The 20,449-nt window shown below is 43.7% G+C and overlaps 1 protein-coding gene and 1 pseudogene across 5 annotated transcripts in view; one reads left to right on the top strand and one right to left on the bottom strand.

Annotated features, from left to right (window-relative positions):
* CDK15 (cyclin dependent kinase 15) overlaps positions 1 to 20,449 on the bottom strand; it is a 113,187-nt gene that overhangs the window by 56,154 nt on the left and 36,584 nt on the right. For all 5 annotated transcript variants that reach the window (XM_058664860.1, XM_058664862.1, XM_058664863.1 and 2 more), the window contains 3 exons: positions 16,655 to 16,734; positions 4,764 to 4,858; positions 3,964 to 4,026 (listed from right to left, as the gene is read on the bottom strand). In XM_058664860.1, coding sequence (XP_058520843.1) covers positions 3,964 to 4,026; positions 4,764 to 4,858; positions 16,655 to 16,734 — 238 coding nt within the window. The remainder of the gene's footprint in view (positions 1 to 3,963; positions 4,027 to 4,763; positions 4,859 to 16,654; positions 16,735 to 20,449) is intronic.
* On the top strand, positions 6,390 to 8,214 carry LOC105941612 (small ribosomal subunit protein eS6-like; annotated as a pseudogene).

Below are 20,449 nucleotides of genomic sequence, written 5' to 3'. Positions count from 1 at the left end.
ACAAAGAACATGTTCTGGCGGTTCTGAAAAGAGGGAGCCAGGCCTAGGCATCCGGAGGATTCAGGCACGAATGGCAGGGGCAGGGCTGTGTGGATAAATCCGCTTGTTTTCCATGGCCTCTTGGAGATGCTGCAGCAGATACTGACTGAACGAAGGCCTGGAGACACTGGGACAAAGTTAGTGAGCAGCAGGGGCCAAGCAGCCGAGGAGTTTGTTTTGCACAGCACACCTGTGGCTGTGTGGGTTCCACGTGGCTCCCACCTCGGGTTCAAAGGGTGCTTTTGTATCTAGAAATGTCTGTGTGTCCTGCTGTAGTTGCTCGTTGGTTCCGTGACACTTCCTAACTCTTTCTCTTCCTGGTGCTTCAAATACCACACACTGTTCATTTGATCATTCCTCAAACCGCTAAGCTACTAAAGCACAAAATGCCGTTATGACCTTTAAATCTTCCAATTAGCTAGAAATATAAATGTTCATGGAAAAGGCACTAGACAGCCAGATAAATTGTAGGTAAAAAATAAAAGATGCTATACTATATTCCTAAATGTGTTCTTCAATGCAAAACGATATAGGCATGGAGACAGCTACCAAGGAGAGCTGAGGTCCCCAGCTAACCCTGCAACCCCATCTGCACTGCGGTCCTGGCTGTACCACCCAGGCTCAAACCTTCCCTGCATTCTGTATCATGGGAAAACTAAAGTTTTTGAAGTTTTGCTGGGAACCAGCAGTGGCTAAAAATAACCAACATGGCTACTGGCTGCCTTCCTACCATGATCTTTAGTTATAAGAACATTATAAAAACATTGCCATGGTTGACACTCTGCTCCCATCATGCACCTGATGTCATGACACTTCAGAGATTTAAAAAAACAGAGAGAGAGAACACGAGGAAATGGGAGACCTTCAAGCTCTACCTCAAAATACCCCCTGCGAATATTCTGTAAATCCTGCCTCAGACACCACCCCTTATGAAGTATTTCTTATAGACAGATATCTCTGGACCTCACTGAAGGCAAGTCTTTTTAAAGCATCCCTACCCCACTTGAGTGTGTCCTTGGACTTTGTATGCAAATAAGGTTTGCTTCTCTGCTGACCTCTGCCTACATCTCGGCTTGGAATTCCTCTTCCTGTTAGAGACAAGAACACAGACCTGGACAGTCCAAGAGTCAGAGACTAAGGAAAGAGGCCCATGAGGACAGATGAGGGACAGTAGAGAAGAAGCTGGTGGCAAGCGAGGACTAAACAGTCATTGCAGAAGACATGCTTGTCCTTAGGTTATAGATGACAAAACAGTACTGGGGCCTGTGTTGTGGTGCTGTGGGTTAAGTCACTGCTGGCAATGTCAGCATCCCATATCAAACCCTGGTTCAAGTGTCAGCCACCCTGCTTCCAAGGCAGCTTCTTGCTAAGGCACCTAGAGAATGCTTGGGCTTCTGCCATATCACCTGGCAGAAACTCCTGGATGGAGTTTCTGGATCCCGGCTTCTGCCTGGCTCAGCCTTGGCTATTGCAGGCTTCTAGGGAGAGAACCAGTGGATAGAAGATCTCTGTGTTTCTCCATCTCTCTGTCACTCTGCCTTTCAAATAAAATAAATCTTTAAAAGAAACAAACAAACAAAAAAGCCTAGAAAGAGTCATTGCTAAGACTTAAATTCAGACCTGCATGGTTTCCTCTACAACATCCTGAGACAATGGAGAAACTTGGAAAATGAAGACACGCAGAGAGGGAAAGTGGGCTGGCTGAGTCAGATAGAAGTTTTTTAACCGGTCAGGCTGAAATGTCTTTCCTGTAGTCGGTTCTCCCTAATGAATCCTGACTACCTCCTGGCCTGTGCTCAGTGGCTCGGTGGCTTGCATTCTGCCCAGTTTGGAACTGGTGCATCACCAGTTGGGCCTTGGGGTGTGGTGCTTCATGGCGGCAACTCACACAATTGTGTTGCAGGCTGCATAAACTCCCTGCCTAGGCATGCTTCCTTCCCTCGCCCCCTGAATTCTTCCCTCAGCATGCCAGAAGCTTCCCCTGTTACCGTGTCATGACCTGGCCCAATCTGCTGGTGTTTTCCCAGTGAGCCTCTGGCCCCACCACCGTCGGTGACTTTTTCCAGAGAGGTTTGTCGTACACTAGGGCTTAGACCTGCTTCCCCACGTGATAAAGTTTTCAGTCACCAGATAATTCCACTAGGCCAATGCTATTTGGGCCTCGAAGACACAGTTAGGTCAGCCAGCCAACTTATGGAAACCCCAGTCTTTCAGCCCACCAGAAGTCTCTGGGACAGTACTACAGGGAGCAGGCTGCACTCACTGGGATTCCCAGACCGGCTTCCCAATCACTACTCTAAACACAAGCCTCTCACACTTCCCCCTCTGCCTCCATAAGCCCATCCCCTTCCGACTCTGGGCTTCCTGTCATTTAATTCAATACCTGTTGCTCTGGTCTCCCAAACTTTGCCATCCTTCACTCTGCACTCCCCAGTCCTTGCTTTAAATACTCCAAGAATTTCCTTCTGAGTCCCTTCCTTCAATGAAACCTTTAAAACCATTACTTCTCTCTCCTTAAGTAAGAATCCCAGTCCCTGGGCTACCATGTTATCTGCCCACATCTTCTTTTGCAACTCTTTTCACTGTCATCTGCTGAGTTCCTCACTGCTCTCCACCATTCACTGAAGACGTGCCCCTCCTCCCACATCTAGCCAACGTCTGCAACCCTCCTTCTGTTTAATCAGCATCTCTGGTTTCCGGACCTTCCACTCTTTCTTTTGCTCTCAGCAAACTATTTGTCTTTACCTTCTTCCCCCACCTTAGACTCAGTCTGGAAGCCACTGATCATAGCTCTCTCTCTCTCTCTCTCTCTCTCTCTCTCTCTCTCTCTCTCCAGTCTCGTCAACTCTCTTGCCCAAATGTCTCTTCCTCTCACATGTCTGGCAAAATCCCAATTCTCAATTAAGCCAAATGTACTTTCTCTGCTCCTCTATTCAATTGCCTTTAAAATAATCCATGATCAGCTAACTTAATGGTCTGCTTCCTCCCCAGGCCCTTTATCAGACTGCTAGATATTCCTGCTTGGCTTCCCTGCTTGGCTTCTCTGTTCCACTCTCTGCCAGCTATTTAAGATGTTTTTCACTCTCTACCTCTTGTTTTCAAGTCTTCTTTTTAAACTCCTTTCCTATATTCCCATATTTAACTCCCTATCCTGTATTAGATCCTGTATTCCATAATATTCTTAGCTAACCTGGCCTTAGCACTGTGCTTCTCACTGCCTAGAGAAGACCATATATCTTATTGGACTTCAAGTTCATTGAAAATAAGAAACACAACTTACTCATTATTGAAACTCCAGAAATTAATATAGCACTAAGCACTCCATAAATAATTCCTGAATGAGTACATAAATATTATTTATTATTCAAAGAATAAATACATCATCTACAAGTGTCATATGGTTATTTTTAAGAGCCAATCAATTAATTAATGCCAACAAAAGCTTAGGGAATGAAAAATATGAAATATAAGTGGTTTCTAAAATTCATAACAGATGTAGAAGTATGACTAAATAAGGGTACATTATTATTATTCTTACTTTAATGACTGAAAAAGGGAAGGTGGGCCCACGTGCATAATAGGATCTACTGACCAGGCAATGCAAACTTTATCATAGAGCAGCGGGCTGCTATGAAGAAGCTGTTTATTATGTGATGGCCTGACTTCATTTACTTCCTCTTAACATGATTATTTTTATGGTTTATACTTCTAAAGACATGTTTGCATGATTCAATGACTAGCAAGCATAGGCTGTGCAGAGAACAGCTAGACATTGCTCTGTAGCTTGAGGGCCCACACTTTGGCTCTGTCCTAGGCTGTGCATGGCATCTGTCTGCACAGGGAATTCATTCTGGAATGGCAGTCAGTTCCAAAATCCCCTGTTGCAGATGAGCTGGATGACAGTCCTGACCCTGAAATACTCACCCTGACATTGTGAGGATGAAGCCCTCCTGGGTGCTGACACATGTACTGGGCCAGATCTGTGTGCTGAGCCATGGAGGGTAGGAGAGGAGAGAGCAGAGTTAGTGATGTTTGGAGGGTGTCCTTACGTGAACCATAGCCTTGACTTAGGAAACTATGATGACGTTCAGAATTTCTGAAAATAAGGTGCAAAAGAAACGCAACCAGGTTTTTCTGAGTCTCCACTTTGTGAAGGTCAAACAATGTGTCGTTCTAACTGGCTGCTCTTAGAAGGAAGCCTGTTTGTCAGCAGAGATGCTCATTTTAAACAACTGGCATTGGACATGACACAAGAATTTTTGCATGCCCAGTGTCCTTGGAGTAAAGTCAAGTACACAAGCCTTATGAATCTTTTTTTTTCCTGCCTATTCAAATGTATCTTTTTCCTTTTAACAATGCAAAAGGAATAATTCTTTAGTAGGCAGGTATGCAGTCTTAAATTATGTTGTGACACATCTTCATTGTCAATGAAAATGTTGAATTCTGCTCAGATAGTGATGAAAATAGATTTCAAAAAGAAGTGGAAAAGTTTTATTGAGGGGGACAAACTCTAAATCCCTACTTACCATTGCTGATCAGGGGAAAGGGGGCAGCAAAACCACTGAATACAGCAGCAGAAGAGCTCCAATGATCACAATCATAAAAACTTCCCTGATACCTCCCATACCATAATGAAAGTTTTATCAATCCATGAAATATTAACAGGTTCATTATGCAAGCACCAGACTTTTCTTCATGCACTCTAAGATTCTGGAGCTACTCACCATGTACTCAAAAACAAATGTCAGGCTCTCTCTGGTGTGAATGATGTCATGCAGAAGCACAATATTGGCATGTTTCAAACCCTTCAAGAGAGAAGCTAGAAAAATTAAACAAAACGGTATATCAGGCATTGATAAGGAAAGTGCAGTTTCATTTCAAATTAGGTGTTCTGGTGGATTTATTTGTTTTGTTTTTTACTGCTGGGGGAACAAAAGTCTCTTACTGTGAAAGAATTATTTAGAATTTCCAAGGACTTCAGGATTTCAAAAATGGGAGGTCACTCTGTTTACACAAACTGACCATGCTTACAGGCAGGTGCAAAAACTACTCCCGTGTTTCCATTTACAAAACTCTCTAAGGCACAGGGAGCACTCTGACTGCTGCTCCCACTCCCACCCCAGGGGATCTCTTCCTCCTGGCCTTAGAGTCCCAGAGAGCAGGCCTGGAGAGATAAAGGCCATTGGAAGAGGAAAAGGGGTGTTCTGTTTTCTGGAACAGGACTTTACAAATATCAATGTCCCACAAGAGCTCAGCTGGGCTGGCTGATGGATGTGATGGGTGGGGGCAGAGATAACAGCTTGGGGTGAAGAACTGTTGAAACACAGCAGAAAATGCAGAGGGTTTCTTGAAGGGAATGTTGCAAATCTGTGTGGGAAGAAGAAAAAGCAAACTTGAAAAGGAAAGCCTCTCTCCCCTGCCACCTCCTTGACTTGGGAGCCCAGGAGATCGGGGTGTGTGTGTGTGTGTGTGTGTGTGTGTGTGTGTGTGTATGTCTGTGTGTGCGCGCGCATGCGCGCTAAGGTCTCTTCAAAGGCAGGTTATTAATATGTGACTAAAGGGAGTCCTGAAGGAGGAAAGTCACCGCGAAAGGCTGGAAGTGGCCGTCAATGGTTATCAAGCTAACTGGGTGTGACAGAGAGAGGAAGACTCCTGGCTTGAGGAGTGTGGAGACTACAAAAGGCCCAGGAGACAGAGGGGAAATCTCAGCTAGGTAGGTAGCCCTGCCTGGAGAGACAGTATCTGTAAGACTCCAAGGAAAGGAAAAGTTAAGCATAAAAACTCAGATCAGTCGTCTGCCCACATGTTGTGAATTTCCTGTACCCATTACCAGTAGAACAATTCATAAGATTAAAAACAAGCTCAAATGCTAGGTTAAGTCTGGAGACAAAGTTCATTTTTTTTTTTCAGATTAATTTATTTTTATGGCAAAGCCAGACATAAAGAGGGAGGAGAGACAGAGAGAAAGATCTTTCATCCGTTGATTCACTCCCTAAGTGGCTGCAATGGCTGGAGCAAAGCCAGGAGTCAGGAGCCAGGAACTACTTTCCAGGTCTCCCACATGGGTACAGGGTCCCAAGGCTTTGGGCCATCTTGACTACTTTCCCAGAACATAGGCAAGGAGTTAGATGGGAAGTGAGGCTGCCAGGATTAGAACTGGCACCCATGTGGGATCCTGGACTGTTCAAGGCAAAGACTTTGGCCGCTAGGCCACCACACCAGACCCAGGTTTGTCTTCTTAACAGCCAACCTCCCATCTAATGGGGGCACCTCTCCTTATCTGCTCCATGCTGTTCTGGGTCTGGGGTTTCGGGGGAGAAGATTGACTCTGCCTCCATCCAAGAGGAGGCATGAAACTCAAGACTGCCCAATCAGATCACAGCATCTCCCTTGCCATGGTGATGGGTTCAGAGACAGGTATAAACCCCACCTGGCAGGTGTGCTTAGGAACAGGTACTTTCTTTTTACTGTGAGGGCTGTACTTGTGGGATTTGAGGCAGCAGTTGCTGGGGGCAGATGACCGATGGATTGTGACAGTGTGTCTAGGAATCAGACTAGGATGGAGACACTAGTCAGAGGGATGGAGAAACCCGATTTCTGGTAATGCTACTGGGGTCTCTCGTCACCAGGCCTGTGAGCTGGTGACTTCCTTTCTTTACTGAGTTAGTTGGAGCTGGGAACTTCTTACCACCGCAGGAGCTGGCCCACATCTGCTTAATCCTATGTTACTCTAGGGACTAACACTCTAATTTGTTCTTTTTGCCCTAATACTGTATGGACTGGATTTCTTATTGTGCTTTTAGAAATACATTGCTTTGTAAATGTAAACACACACACACACACACACAACAAAAACCCGCAACAATTTCTCAGGCATCTGCTTGACCTTGCCAGTTGAAGGTCAGCTGGGAATGGAGGGAGTAACTTGGTCTTCTGGATTCTGCCACAACATCTAGTGCAATGCTCAATCAGCAGTGAGCACACAATTTGCAATAGGTATTTATTGCATGTTTTCAAGGAGAACTAGCTGAGGAGCCAGAAGCCCTAATACGAATCCTGCTTCTATCATTTTCTGAGCAAGCTCTAGAGAGTATTGCAACTCAAGTCCCCACCAGTTTTTTAAGAGAGTGGAAAGGCTTAAAATGAGAATAGAATGGGTCTACTCATAAAGTGTCGGTTAACATAAAGCATAACACAGATGCAAGTTAAAGCTGACAGATTCTTGCTTCTCCCTTTCACTTTGGACTTCATGAAACCCCTACTCTCATCCAGTCTTCAAATCTTCCTTGCGGTATGTTTTTGCAAGAGCACTCATTATTTATAACAATGACTTCTGTCTGTCACTTGCAAATGCTTGTATACTATATGTATTTTCATTTGCAGATTATTTCCTCAATTTTTTTCTCTCTCTATATATATTCACTACAGAGTATACACTGAAATTAGATTTGAAAAGAATACGGCAAAGCTGAAATTGGTAAGAATCAGGATATTTTGGTTTTACTAGATGAAGCTATCTCCTTTCCACCCAGAGGCTGCCAAGAACTCATTGACGTGAATGATGAAGGTAATATTTGTACAAGAAGCATATGGCCACACAAGTTGCTGCTGACACTCTGGGTGAGGAGCGGAAGAACTGCATGATTCATATCAGTGGTAGAAATGACAAACAGGGCTTTCCCATGAAGCAAGGAATCTTGACCCATGGCCGGGTTCACCTGCTGCTGAGCAAGGGGCATTTCTGTTACAGAGCAAGAACAGGAGGCTACACTGTCAATGCTCACTTGAGTTATTGTAAAAAAGGGAAAGTTATTCCTGTTTTGACTGATACCCTGGGGGCCTGCTCACCTGGGTCCTGAAAGAGCTGCCAGAATCCGCAAACGTTTCAATCTCTCTAAAGAAGATGATGTTCGCTAGCATGTCGCAAAAAAGCCCCTTAACAAAGAAGGTAAGAAGCCCAGGACCAAAGCACCTCCAACACAAATGCCGGCATACCGCTTGGAAGGAACAGCCTGCTAAACAAGATAAGCAAGAGTTTGCAGAATATGCTAACTTTTGGCCACACAAATGAAGGAGGTCAAAGAAAAATGCCAGGAACAGATTGCCAAGAGATGTAGGCTGTCTCCCCTGAGAGTGTCTATTTATAATCAGAGTCCAGTTAGAAATAAGGCTTAAGGGGGCCCAGCAGCGTGGCCTAGCGGCTAAAGTCCTCACCTTGAACGCTCCAGGATCCTATATGGCCGCTGGTTCTAATCCCGGCAGCCCCACTTCCCATCCAGCTCCCTGCTTGTGGCCTGGGAAAGCAGTGGAGGACGGCCCAAAGCTTTGGGACACTGCACCCGCATGGGAGACCTGGAAGAGACTCCTGGATCCCGGCTTCAGATCGGCACAACACCTGCCGTTGCGCTCACTTGGGGAGTGAATCATCGGATGGAAGATCTTCCTCTCTGTCTCTCCTCCTCTCTGTATATCTGACTTTGTAATAAAAATGAATAAATCTTTAAAAAAAATAAGGCTTAAGAATAACGAATAAACAAGATTGGATATCAAAAAAGGGGGAGTATGGTAAAGCCAAAGTTGCTAAGAATCAGGCTATTTTAGTTTGATTTTTATTGTCACCTTTCAATTGCTTAAATATATGACTAGAACTGCCAAGGCTTACCTTAGCCATTGTGATTGCCTCAAGCGATCACTTCCTTGAAAGTTCAAAGAGTAGCAGGTGCTGGGAAGAGATTGCTGCTCATAGCAACAGTGAGTTAAAGTCCTTATTTCCTGAAATGTTCTCGATAACTTCACTCTTGTAGGAATAGGGAAAACGTATATTCTATTTCTCTGACATTCTTTGACATATTTGTACCACTTATCTTCAGTCCCCAACTTCAGTGCAGAATCTGTCCCTGCTAGGAAGGCTCACCATTGTAGTAAACGGGGACTCAACTCCTTCTTTTATGTCCTCACCCAGTCCATCAGCAAATCCACCTGCAGTGTCTTCAAAACATGTCCAGAAGCCTTCACTTTCTGTCACATCCTCTGCTGCTGCCTGAGGCTGAGTCCCCCACGTGTCTTGGCTGATTTATCACAGATGCTGCCTAACCAGTCTCTGTGTTTCCTACCTTCCCTCCTGCAGGGTCTCCTCCCCAGAGAAGGTCAGATCATTGATCCTCCAGGTTCCAAATTCCCCAGGGGCCTCACATTCCACCCATGATAAAACCAAAATGGCCTGCCATGTTTCCACTTCCATGCCATGTGTTCCTGCCGGTCAATGCCCGCCCCCTCGTTTTTGTTGTGCTTGTCATCTCTCTGCTCACCTGGCTGTAACCACATTGGTCTGCTGGAAGTTCTTTGGACACTTCTAAACGCATTTCTGCCCCCAGGGTCTTGCCCTTGCCCTTGTTCCGTCTGTACCCCACCCTCTTGGCTCAGTCCTTCAGTTCTTGGTCTGCTTCCTCCCTCACTTCCTATGACTCTCTACTCAAAGGATACAGGGGAGGGCATTATCAGGTAAATTCTTTTTGTCGCAAATATCTTTTGAAATCTGTACTTTTTTAATAATATGTATTTCCGTGAATTTGTTTTGAAGAGCCCTCACATGCATGGATTTCAAAACCTTTTGCAATCAAAGATAAACTTATCTTTTAATTCCATTTTGTGGCCTTTTTGAGGTATGCTCACATGAAATATTGGTTTCGTTGATCGCTGTTGATTAGTAGCCCTCACCCTATCCCTGCACCCTGTGTTGTTTTATAATTATTATGATAGACACACATATTACTTATACTATATATTGTATACTATACGTATTACTCATCCTGAGAAGTCAAAAAATGTTTGCGACAAAGAGATACTTTCACCTCTTTCTTTGCTAATTTCAGTGTTTTCAATACCTAGAAAAATTTCTGATATCTAAGTACTCAGTAGGTACTTACTACTGAATAGCTGCCCACGGACTGCTTAATATTATTTATATATCTATCATTGCTTGCTCACACTGAAGGTGCTTATATTCCTTTCTTTTTAAAATTTCAATTGTCTCCGCTATAAGACTATGAATGCTGTGTGTTTTGTAGCTATGCCTACCATTGCTTTACAAATGCTCCTACACTGCTGGAATGTTTGTTATACACATGCTGCATCTTGTTGAGTAATGGATAGGGAATTCAGAGGTTTGAGGTGTTGATCTCATTGGATTGTTGGTATGCTGTCTACAGCAATCTAAGATGCCTATTGTCTCAGATGTGTGAATCTTAATCTAAGAAGGAAAGATCTTTCTCTCTTTTAATTGCAAAAACTCTGGTAAATTCCCTAACAGAATGTGGTGTTTATTTTGCAGACTTACCAGGTTGGGGTACAAAGTCAGCTGAGAAAAGATCCTAAGATCAGAGCTCTCTGGTATAATTGTTGTCTTTATATGAGACCTGCTGTAGATACACCGAGCCCTCCGTGTCTTTTGGTCTTGCCTCTGTTGATTCAGCCAAGTGCAGATTGAGAATATTTTTTTTTTAGAAAACTGCATCAGTATTGAACATATGGAGACTTTTTTCCTTGTCAATATTCCCTAGACAATGTGCTATAAGAACTAATTCCATAGCACTTACATTTTTATTAAGTATTGTAAGTAATCTGGTAATGACTTAAGTATATCAAAGATGCATGTAGATTATATGCAAATACTAGGGGATTTAAGTATCTGCTGAGATCAGCGTATATAGTAAGTCCTGGAACCAGTCACCCACAGGTACCAAGACATGATTGCACTTATTTTTGTTTCTCATCCAAGAAAAGACACAACGATAGCTTGTGGGTCTTTAAAGTTTCAGACAGATTATAATACATTTTTTTGTCATTTTAAAAAGAATTTTTTGGTTATAATGATGATATTAACCATAACAGCTAACATTCATAAGTATTTACCATATGCCAGGATTTGGTGCAATAATTTTTTATGCATTAACTTGATGTGGCCGTGAGAACACCCAGAAAGTGAAAGAGAAAAACCTGAAGGAAACAGCATAATCCCAAACATCATGACTCATAACCGATCTTGATTCAAGTTGTTTAAAAAACATAAAATACTTTCTTCATTGTTTTGAACATCCAAAAACATTTATGGCCAACAAGTGAAACATTAATCCAACATGTAAGTAAGATCCTTAACTGTGGGGAGCGGGGTGCTGAAGCCGCTCCAGGATTGAGAGGGGCCGTTGCAAGATGGCGGCTGGCCCAGGGCCAGGAGGCAGAGTTGGTCTCGCCAGCAGGTAAACAGGAAGTCACAGGGATAGGCTAATGCCCTCGCTGTGATTACTGGCCTATCACGTAGCGCCAAGTGGACCCACCAGGAGAAGTGATTGGTGGAGAACGATATAAAAGCCGGTAAAAGCTAGGCAGGGACAACAGATGGACATACAGATGGCAGATGGAGCAAGACAAGACAAGGCAGAAGAAGGACCGGCGGGAAGAAGGGTGGCAGAGAGAGAGCTGGAAAAGAGGGATACAGACAGAAGCCATAAAAACAGTATGGAGAGACGGGGACAAGAATGGAGAAATGCAGCAGAAAGTACTGGAAGAAATATGGGAAGAAGGGTGGTGGAGAGAGAGCTGGAAAAGCGACAGAGGAAAGCTAAGACCAATGGGGACAGAAGCAGCGGAGATAAGGATTTAAACGCAGCCACTTTTGGCAGTCAGGGGTCCGGTTGCGGTTCCAGCTTTTCCCAGACCCTCAAGAGTGTGCCTCGTCATTTTAGTGTCACTGCTGGGCAGTGACACTTTAACAATTAAAAAACTGTTTTTCATCTCATAGTGATATAAGGACTTTCAATTTCTTCATTTTGTTAATTTTATTGCAGCTTGTGGTTTCATGAAGTTTTTGGAAAAGTAATGCTTTGCCAACTGCAATGGTTCATGATATTTTGATGTTCCTCTACCCTGTCCTGCTGTAATTTAGAAGAAAATGCAAAAAATGAAGGTGATAAGGAAGAGCAAGACTGACTCTGAAAGTCCAAAGGGGGTGGCTGTGTGTAAGGTGCCTGGTGTCAAGGCCACCTGCAGGCCATGGGCTCCTCAAGAATGCAGGTGCCTGACCCTGGCTCTGTACCCGCAGTGCTAGCATGGGCCTGGCACTCAACATGTGCTTGTGGACTAGTGAAAACCAGGCCAGTGATAAGGAATTTATATAGGAATCAATAGTGGCCTTCACCCTCAGTTCTCATTAGATATCAAGACTAAAATTTATAGTCCCTGATCTTATATTTTCTCTGACTTGCCAGTCACAAATCAATGAGTCAAGAAAATAAATCATCCATAAGGATTTAAGTAAATATTGAGATCAGCGATAGATTTCTTCGGAATTGTAGTCCTGATTCCACTCCAGTGTTGTGGCATCACTCTGTTTAGGCTGTGAATGTGCTCTGTCTATGATGTGATGTGATTATACCAGAGGGAGGACTCCTTGTCTACCAAGCTGGCACTCATCATCAGTGGCTCAGGAGTTCTAATTAGACTCCCCGCTGCCTGCTGTACCATATGACTTCTGGGACAGTCTTCAGGCCAGTGTTGGCTCAGTTTTATCTTTCATGGATCAGGAATAACTACCTTGCAATGTTTTCTTCTAGAGAATGAGCTTAAAAGACTTTAAGTGGAAATCATCTCTGATTTAAATGCTGTAATTACTAATGTGGTAGAATCAATGATAGAATTGATGAATATGCAGCATTCTATTATTTACTTTAAAATGTTTCTTCTGCATTTTCCTTAATGTTCATAAAAGCAGATTCTTTTTTTTATTTTTGTTGTTGCTGAAGAAGCAATACTTGAGCATTTCCAAATTCATCATAATAAGGTAGAGAAAATTTTCAGTAGAAAACATACAGATTTTAATACCTGACACAACTCTGATTTACCAACTCTCTGTGACCCAGAAAAGTGACCCAAGCTTTCTGAGGCTCAGGTCCTTTCAGGTCCTTCCCTGGTAGGAGTTTAGAGTCCTCAGGTTCAATGCTCAGCTCTGGCTCCTGATTCCAGATTCCTGATACTGTGGCCCCTGGGAGGCTGTGGTGCTGGCTTAAGCCCTGAGGTTAGTGCCACCTGTATGCGAGACATGAACTGCATTTCTAGCTCCTAGATTCAGCACATCCCAGGCCTGGCTCCTGTGGGCATAATAGTTGGGAGCTCTGCCTCTCAAATAATGATTCTGAAGGTTATATGACTGCTTGGGAATATGCTTCTAACAGATTGAAAGTCCTAAATTTAAAAATAATGTATGGCATTAAGATATTGATAGTTTAATAGAACTATGAAATGTCCTAATATAAAAGCACAAAATATTAGCCTATGCAAATGAAAATATGGTTTCCTAGTTGTGAAAAATAAACAGATAATATAATGCTAGAGACAGTTATGAAATATTTTCTAAGCTGCCATGAAGGTCTCTGATCTTTTTAGGTGACAAAGGAAGGAGGGCAGTAAGGGACACATCTACATGGTGCATTACAGTCAACAAAGTGTGAGCTATAGCAGGCACCCAATAAATACTTGCAGAATGAATACATAGAGAATGTATGAACTGGGCCCTACACAGTGGCCTAGTGGCTTAAGTCCTCGCCTTGAACGACCCAGGAACCCATATGGGCCCTGGTTCTAATCCCAGCAGCTCCACTTCCCATCCAGCTCCCTGATTGTGGCCTGGGAAAACAGTCGAGGGCGGCCCAAAGCCTTGGGACCCTGCACCTGTGTGAGAGACCTGGAAGGAGTTCCTGGATCCTGGCTTCGGATTGGCACAGCACCGGCCATTGCGACCACTTGGGGAGTGAATCATTGGACGGAAGATCTTCTTCTTTATCTCTCCTCCTCTCTGTATATCTGACTTTGCGATAAAAATAAATAAATCTTTTAAAAAGAGAGAGAATGCATGGACTTTTAAACCAGAGAAATTTGAGTGGACTTCCAACTTTTTATTTGAAATGATGGATTTTACCTCTAAAAGTTGTTAGAGGATTGAAAGAGGTAGGAAAAGTGTCTGACATATTCAGATGTGTTCATAGTGCTGTTCCTATTTTTGTGAAGTTAGGTTCAATAGAAAACAAATAGTACCACAGGCGATTGGACTAGTAAACTGCTACATGTGTGTCAGTAGAGAGAGGGGGAGAGAGAGAGAGAGGAAGTGAAACCTTCACAAATCGCCAGCTGCCATTGCAGCAGAGTGGCCAAGCTGGTCAGCAAGAGTCACCCTCGCTCGCAGGCTTTGTCAGGAAAGCTGCATTGCTTGCTTGGTTATCCTGCACATGGCTTTTCCAGCTCATGACCCTGGGTTGTAACTAATGAACTCCAGCTGTTCTGATTTTGCCTTTCAGCCCTTTCCGTTTAACCTCCCGTCTCCCCAGCCTCACATCCTTGGAGCTCTTACAGGAAAAATTGGACAGAGCCAAAGGTTGCAAATGAGGCCGCTTATCTTCTTAAGGGGAGAGGGCTCCAAATTTCTACCTCTTGTGGAAAAAGAAACATTTCATTGTTGGAAATTGGATGCCTAACAACCTTCAATGTGTCAAAAATCCTTTTGTGGTTTTCAATATTACACAAGCAAAGCATTCGGCGAGGTAAGTCCATAAAACAAACCCTGAGAGGCCATAGTCGTGTATGAACGTAATTGTAAACACCTGTGATGGGCAGGCAGTTCCTGGGTAAATACGCAATGAGAGCACAGCACAGCGCAGCTCCAGCTTTCCTGACCCATGCTGGGAGCCATCTGTCAGGAACCTTTTGCCTGTTTTGCAAAACTGGCAAAAGGCTTCACTGTTACAGTCGAATGCGGGTTGTGGGCAAAATCTGAATAAGGCCAGTTCAGCTAAGCAAGCTGGGAGAATGAGGTGAAGCTGGACACGCAGACCCTCTCCTTTTGTGGGTGACTGGGCTTCTCTTTCACGTTCAGAAATACACTCCCGCTTAAACACATAACTCTTCCCAAATCTGATCATCCTTTCCAAGGGACCACTAATCAGTCCATTAGTAAATGTAACTTCCATTATGTGAAACACAGCAGTGCCTTCCCCCAGAACGCACCTGCTCCTACCGGGATGAATCGCCTAGCTGCATACTCTACTAGACATGTGGTCCTTCTATTTAAATTCCAAATGACGCATTTCCCAGGGGCTCTCAAAGACTTTTGAAAATGGCACCAAATTCAGTTATAAACTCGTTTTCGGAATTGCTTTTTCCATGTCTGTTTGTATAACCCGTCCTTTTAAGCTCGGTCGAAAATCCACTGACTCCATTAGCCACAATGAGATGAGCTCGTTCTCCTTTAGGGTCACAAGGTCTGTTATACACTTGAAATTTGAATCATCTTTTCTGCTAAGACTAAAAACAACACAGAACCAAAGATTTGAGTTTTTTCTTCTCAAATTTAACAACATCCAGGAATGTCCTTGGTTCAGAGTATGTGCTCAGTAAAGGAAGAAAAGTAAGTACATGGTCAAAAGAAGTTGAGAATAAGTTCAGGGAAATGTCATTTATTTGTTTTGCTGGACATAGTAGTAGTTTTCTCATTCCAAATGGCTTATGTAAAGAAAAATTGATAAATTCAACTTTTTAAAAATATATATGCATTTTCATGTAATGCCCTCCAACAGCCAGAGCTGGACCAGGCTGAAGCCAAGAACCAGAAACTCCATCTGGAACTGCCATCTGGGTGGAGAGATTTGAGTACTAGAACCATCATTTGCCACCTCACAGGGTGTACATCAGCAGGAAACTGGAATTGAATTGCAGAGCCAAGATCCAAAGCAGGTCACGCCGTTGTGGTATACAGGGTCCCAAACAGCCATCTTAACTGCTAAGCCACATTCCTACCCCAATTATATTTTTTATATTTTTGGTGATTTATTTTTTGCTATTTTGGATTCTTGATTTTTATAATAGTATAGAATATTCTAAGTTACTAGATCATAATAGTGATTGTCCTCAAGAGGGGAAAGAATGGAATAATTGCTAACATTTATTGAACTCTGATAATGGACTGTGTGTAACTGCTTTAAATGTAGTCTCAATCCTCATAACAGCTCTATGAAATAGATACCAATATTACCCTCTTTCTGAAATAAACCATGTTTCAGATAGGAAAAGTGCCCAACATCACACATGAGCCAGATATCCCTGTGTCACGAACCTAAGCCCATCTGACACAGGATCGTCACCCACTTTCTCTTCTGTCCCGGGTATAGCAAGGACAGAGCCCTGCGCTAAAATTCCCGTGGCACTACCGTCTGAGGAGTCGTCTGAGTTTTGTTGAAATAATCTTCAGGCAAACAGACCACTAAGAACTGTGATTTTTTCCCCCTCTTCTCTAAGTATTTTCCGGGTTATAAAGCTATAACGCTAGCATTAAACACATGGAAAGTATTTAGTAAATGCTCACTGAGTTCCTAGTTTTGGTTAAATGATATAACAGTTTTCAAAATGAGTTTCCTTATGAATACTGAAATTATAATGTAAGTTCTCTTGGGAAACTGGTATGGGCAATAAAATTGCAATTATTCAGTTACTTGTAGAGCTGTCAAAAACTAGACACTGATTACATAGATGTGATGCAAAACAGATCTCCGGGGTTCATTTCTGCTGGTCTTACCTTCCCTGATGGCAGTGAAAGGGACTCCTTCCTCGGTGTTCATGCTGATGACTTTCAAAGCCACCAGGTGCCCATTGATCCTAGAAGACAGGGAGGTGGTCACACACGGAGATGGCGCAAGCAGGGATTTATACCAAGAATGATTTAACAAAAGGCATTTTCCTTCCAAATATATTCCACTGTATGAATATATATATTGCAAAAACTTTTTTTCTCTTTATGAAAGTGATGTGTTCATTACAGACACGTGAAGACCATAGAGAAGCACAGAGTGATTCCCCCACCAAAACCACCCCTGGATCCTGATGTGCACTGATCCTTTTTGACCCTTATCCACACATCCTTGACATGCAAATGACTTACTGTAAATGTCTCCCAATAGTCTTTCTGCCTGTACACTTAAGCTCCTACTGTATACTCCCAACAGAGAAACTAGGACACTCTTTAAACATGCACATACACATAATAGAATATGCATATACATACACATTTATAAAAAAAGAAAGGGAGAGAGACAGAGACAGGGAGAAAGGTCCCATCTGCTGGTTCTCTCATCAAAACCTACAATGGCTGGGGCTAGGTCGGGGCTGATTGAGGGAGCCAGGAATATAGTTCACCTAGTCACTTGAACCACGACGTTTGCTGTCCAGGGTACACATTAGCAGGAAACTGGAGTCAGGAGCTGGAGCTGGGTGTTGAACATAGATATTCCAGCACAGCGTGCAAGCATCGTAATCATCAGGCCAAATGCCCATCCAGGGCCTCCATTTAAATGAGTCAACACAAACCAATTTTCTGTTCACGACCCACCATTCCTCTCCTTCTCACTTAGAATAAAAGTCAGATTCCCCCACTGGCCTCCTAGGTGCTAGCTGACCTGTTTAGACCAAGCTCTCTTCACCTCCTTCTCTCCTCTTATTTAACATTTTATTTATGATGTAACCAAAGTTCTAAAAATAGTGAAGACTTTAATGCAAGTTCAAATCTGTCTTTAGGAGAGTGAAATTCATATTACATTTTTAGTAACCCATTTTCCTTGTAGCATTCATCTTTTTACAGATTGATATTTAATGATGATACCATATTTCATATCATAAATGTTCTACAATCGGGCCCGGCGGCGTGGCCTAGTGGCTAAAGTCCTCGCCTTGAACGCCCTGGGATCCCATATGGGCACCAGTTCTAATCCCGGCAGCTCCACTTCTCATCCAGCTCCCTGCTTGTGGCCTGGGAAAGCAGTTGAGGATGGCCCAAAGATTTGGGATCCTGCATCCGCGTGGGAGACCTGGAAGAGGTTCCAGGTTCCCGGCATCGGATCGGCGCACACCGGCCCGTTGTGGCTCACTTGGGGAGTGAACCATTGGATGGAAGATCTTCCTCTCTGTCTCTCCTCCTCTCTATATATCAGGCTTTCCAATAATAATAAATGTTGGCAACGCCCGCGTCGCCACGTAATCCGAGCCGAGCGGAGGGACTAGGGTTGCAACGCAGACAACGCAGAGAGACAAGACAAGGCAACACGCAGTACACCGAATGCCGGTCGATGACAGAATGATCTTTATTGCAACTCCAGACTTTCTTTTATACTCTGCTTAGCTCCTCCCAGTAGTGGCCACCCTAAATCCCTTCAGTTCCTCCCAGTAGTGGCAACCCTAAATCCCTTCAGTTCCTCCCAGTGTTTATCCAATCCTCTCGTGGCCACCCTAAATCCCTTGAGTTTTATCCAATCCCCTGGCAGATAACTTGACAAATAGGAAGCAGGAACTTGCGGTTAAGCCAGTGGCTATATGTATCAGGCCAAAATTACCAATCCTGTTATGCTCTGAGAAACAAGCTAAGCTGTGGAGTTAATCCTTGGGAGACCGGGGCCTGCATGTCCCCCTTTTTTTGTTTTTTTAATGGACGCCTGTCTTAGGTTGTCCAGCAGTCAGTTGACGCCTTACCCGTCATGGGGAGCCCCACCTGGGGAATCCCTGTCTTAGGTTGGTCATCAGCGCTGCCAGATCTTACCCGTCTCTGGCTGCCCATCACACCATGTTCATCCAAACTTGAGCGCTAGAATTTTCCACAGCTAAATCCATCATGGTTTGTCAAATAATGACCTGCTCCCAGGCTTGTTGCCTGCATAGGCGGCAAAGAAGACTAAACAGTACTGCAATCATGGCTACGACCATCAGCCCCATGGCCAAGATTCCGCTTTGTTCCTAAAACATCCATGCTGCCAGTTAAATGCCATTTCACAGGGGTAACACATATATGATGGTAAATCGGGGAGCAGCTGGAGATCTGCGTTTCCCATGGGCAGGATATCAGGAAGTTGCACCACTGCTGTCAGGGTCTCCTATCCTGCAAGAACATCATTAGGAGTGGGATCATGTTGAGTTGGAGCCAAGGAGATTTGTCGTGTAAGTCTCTCGGGAACCCATCTAGGTGTTTCTTCATCCTGGGGAAAAACACAAACAGAGCCTCGCCCCCATGTTAGTACTGGATCTGGTCCTCGCCATTTATTTGTGGCCAGATCTTTCCATTTTACTTGGCCTTTATTCTCATTAGAAGGGCGAAGCCAATGGCGCTCTGCAGGAGCTATATCATTAGTGACAGTTAGAAAATTTAACACATAGATTGCAGATGCCAGTAAGGAATGGGGTGAGCTGCAATGCTCAGCCACATCCCCCTTCTTTATTTTTTCTAAATAAACTTTAAGGGTGCGGTTAGCACGTTCAACAATGGCTTGACCCTGAGGATTATAAGGAATGCCTGTTTTGTGAGTTATATTAAAATCTTGGCAGAACTTCTCAAAACCTTGGCTAACATAGGCCGGTCCATTATCGGTCTTAATTTGTTTGGGGACGCCCATATAGGCAAAGGCCTGTAAACAGTGGGCTTTAACATCTTTTAATTTCTCTCCTGAATGAGCGGAGGCATATATTACATGGGAATAGGTATCAACTGAAACATGCACATATTGAAGTTTTCCAAAGGAAGGGACGTGGGTAACATCCATTTGCCACACATGATTGGGCAATAACCCTCTGGGATTAACCCCTAGGGATGGGACAGAACAATATTGAGCGCAGACTTCACAATTGGTGACAATCTGGGTGGCTTGTTCTCTAGTCACCTTAGCATGTAATCTCAGGGAAGCTGCATTGAGATGGAACCTTTTATGAAGGCGCACTGCCTGTTCATAAGGGTCCATGGCCAGGGATATGTGCAACACCTGAGTCAACGAATCTGCCCATACATTACCCTCGCTTAGGGGGCCAGGCAAGGAGGTATGCGCTCTTATATGCCCAACAAATAAGGGACAAGTGCGCTGCCAAATCTGCTGCTGTAATTGTAAAAGAAGCAAATAAACTGAGGAGGTCGGGGCTATATAGGCTGTGGTTTCTAAAGGTAAAACAACATGAGCCACATAGCAGCTATCTGTGTATAAATTCAGGGGCTCATCATGATAAATTTGAAGGGCAAAAAGAACAGCGGCTATTTCGGCGGCTTGAGCTGATTTGTGAGAGATGGAAACAGCCTGTTCTTCATGTCCAGAAACTATAGCAGCCTTGCCTTTAGCCGACCCATCAGTAAAAACCACACGAGCTCCTAATATGGGTTGTTGTCTAATTATTTTTGGAAAAACAACTGGATGTCTTTTAAAAAACTGTACTAAGCGATGGGAAGGATAATGATTAATTAACTGAGAAGAAACCGTGGCACAAAAGACAGACCAATCATCAATATTATTCTGCAACCATACCACCTGTTGGGAATCATAGGGGATGGAGATGAAATCAGGATATT

This window comes from Ochotona princeps, chromosome 5 (genome assembly GCF_030435755.1).
Source record: "Ochotona princeps isolate mOchPri1 chromosome 5, mOchPri1.hap1, whole genome shotgun sequence".
In the NCBI taxonomy this organism is placed as follows: Eukaryota; Metazoa; Chordata; class Mammalia; order Lagomorpha; family Ochotonidae; genus Ochotona; species Ochotona princeps.
Note: the sequence above shows the minus strand (reverse complement) of the source record. Positions and strands in the feature narration are given on the sequence as shown.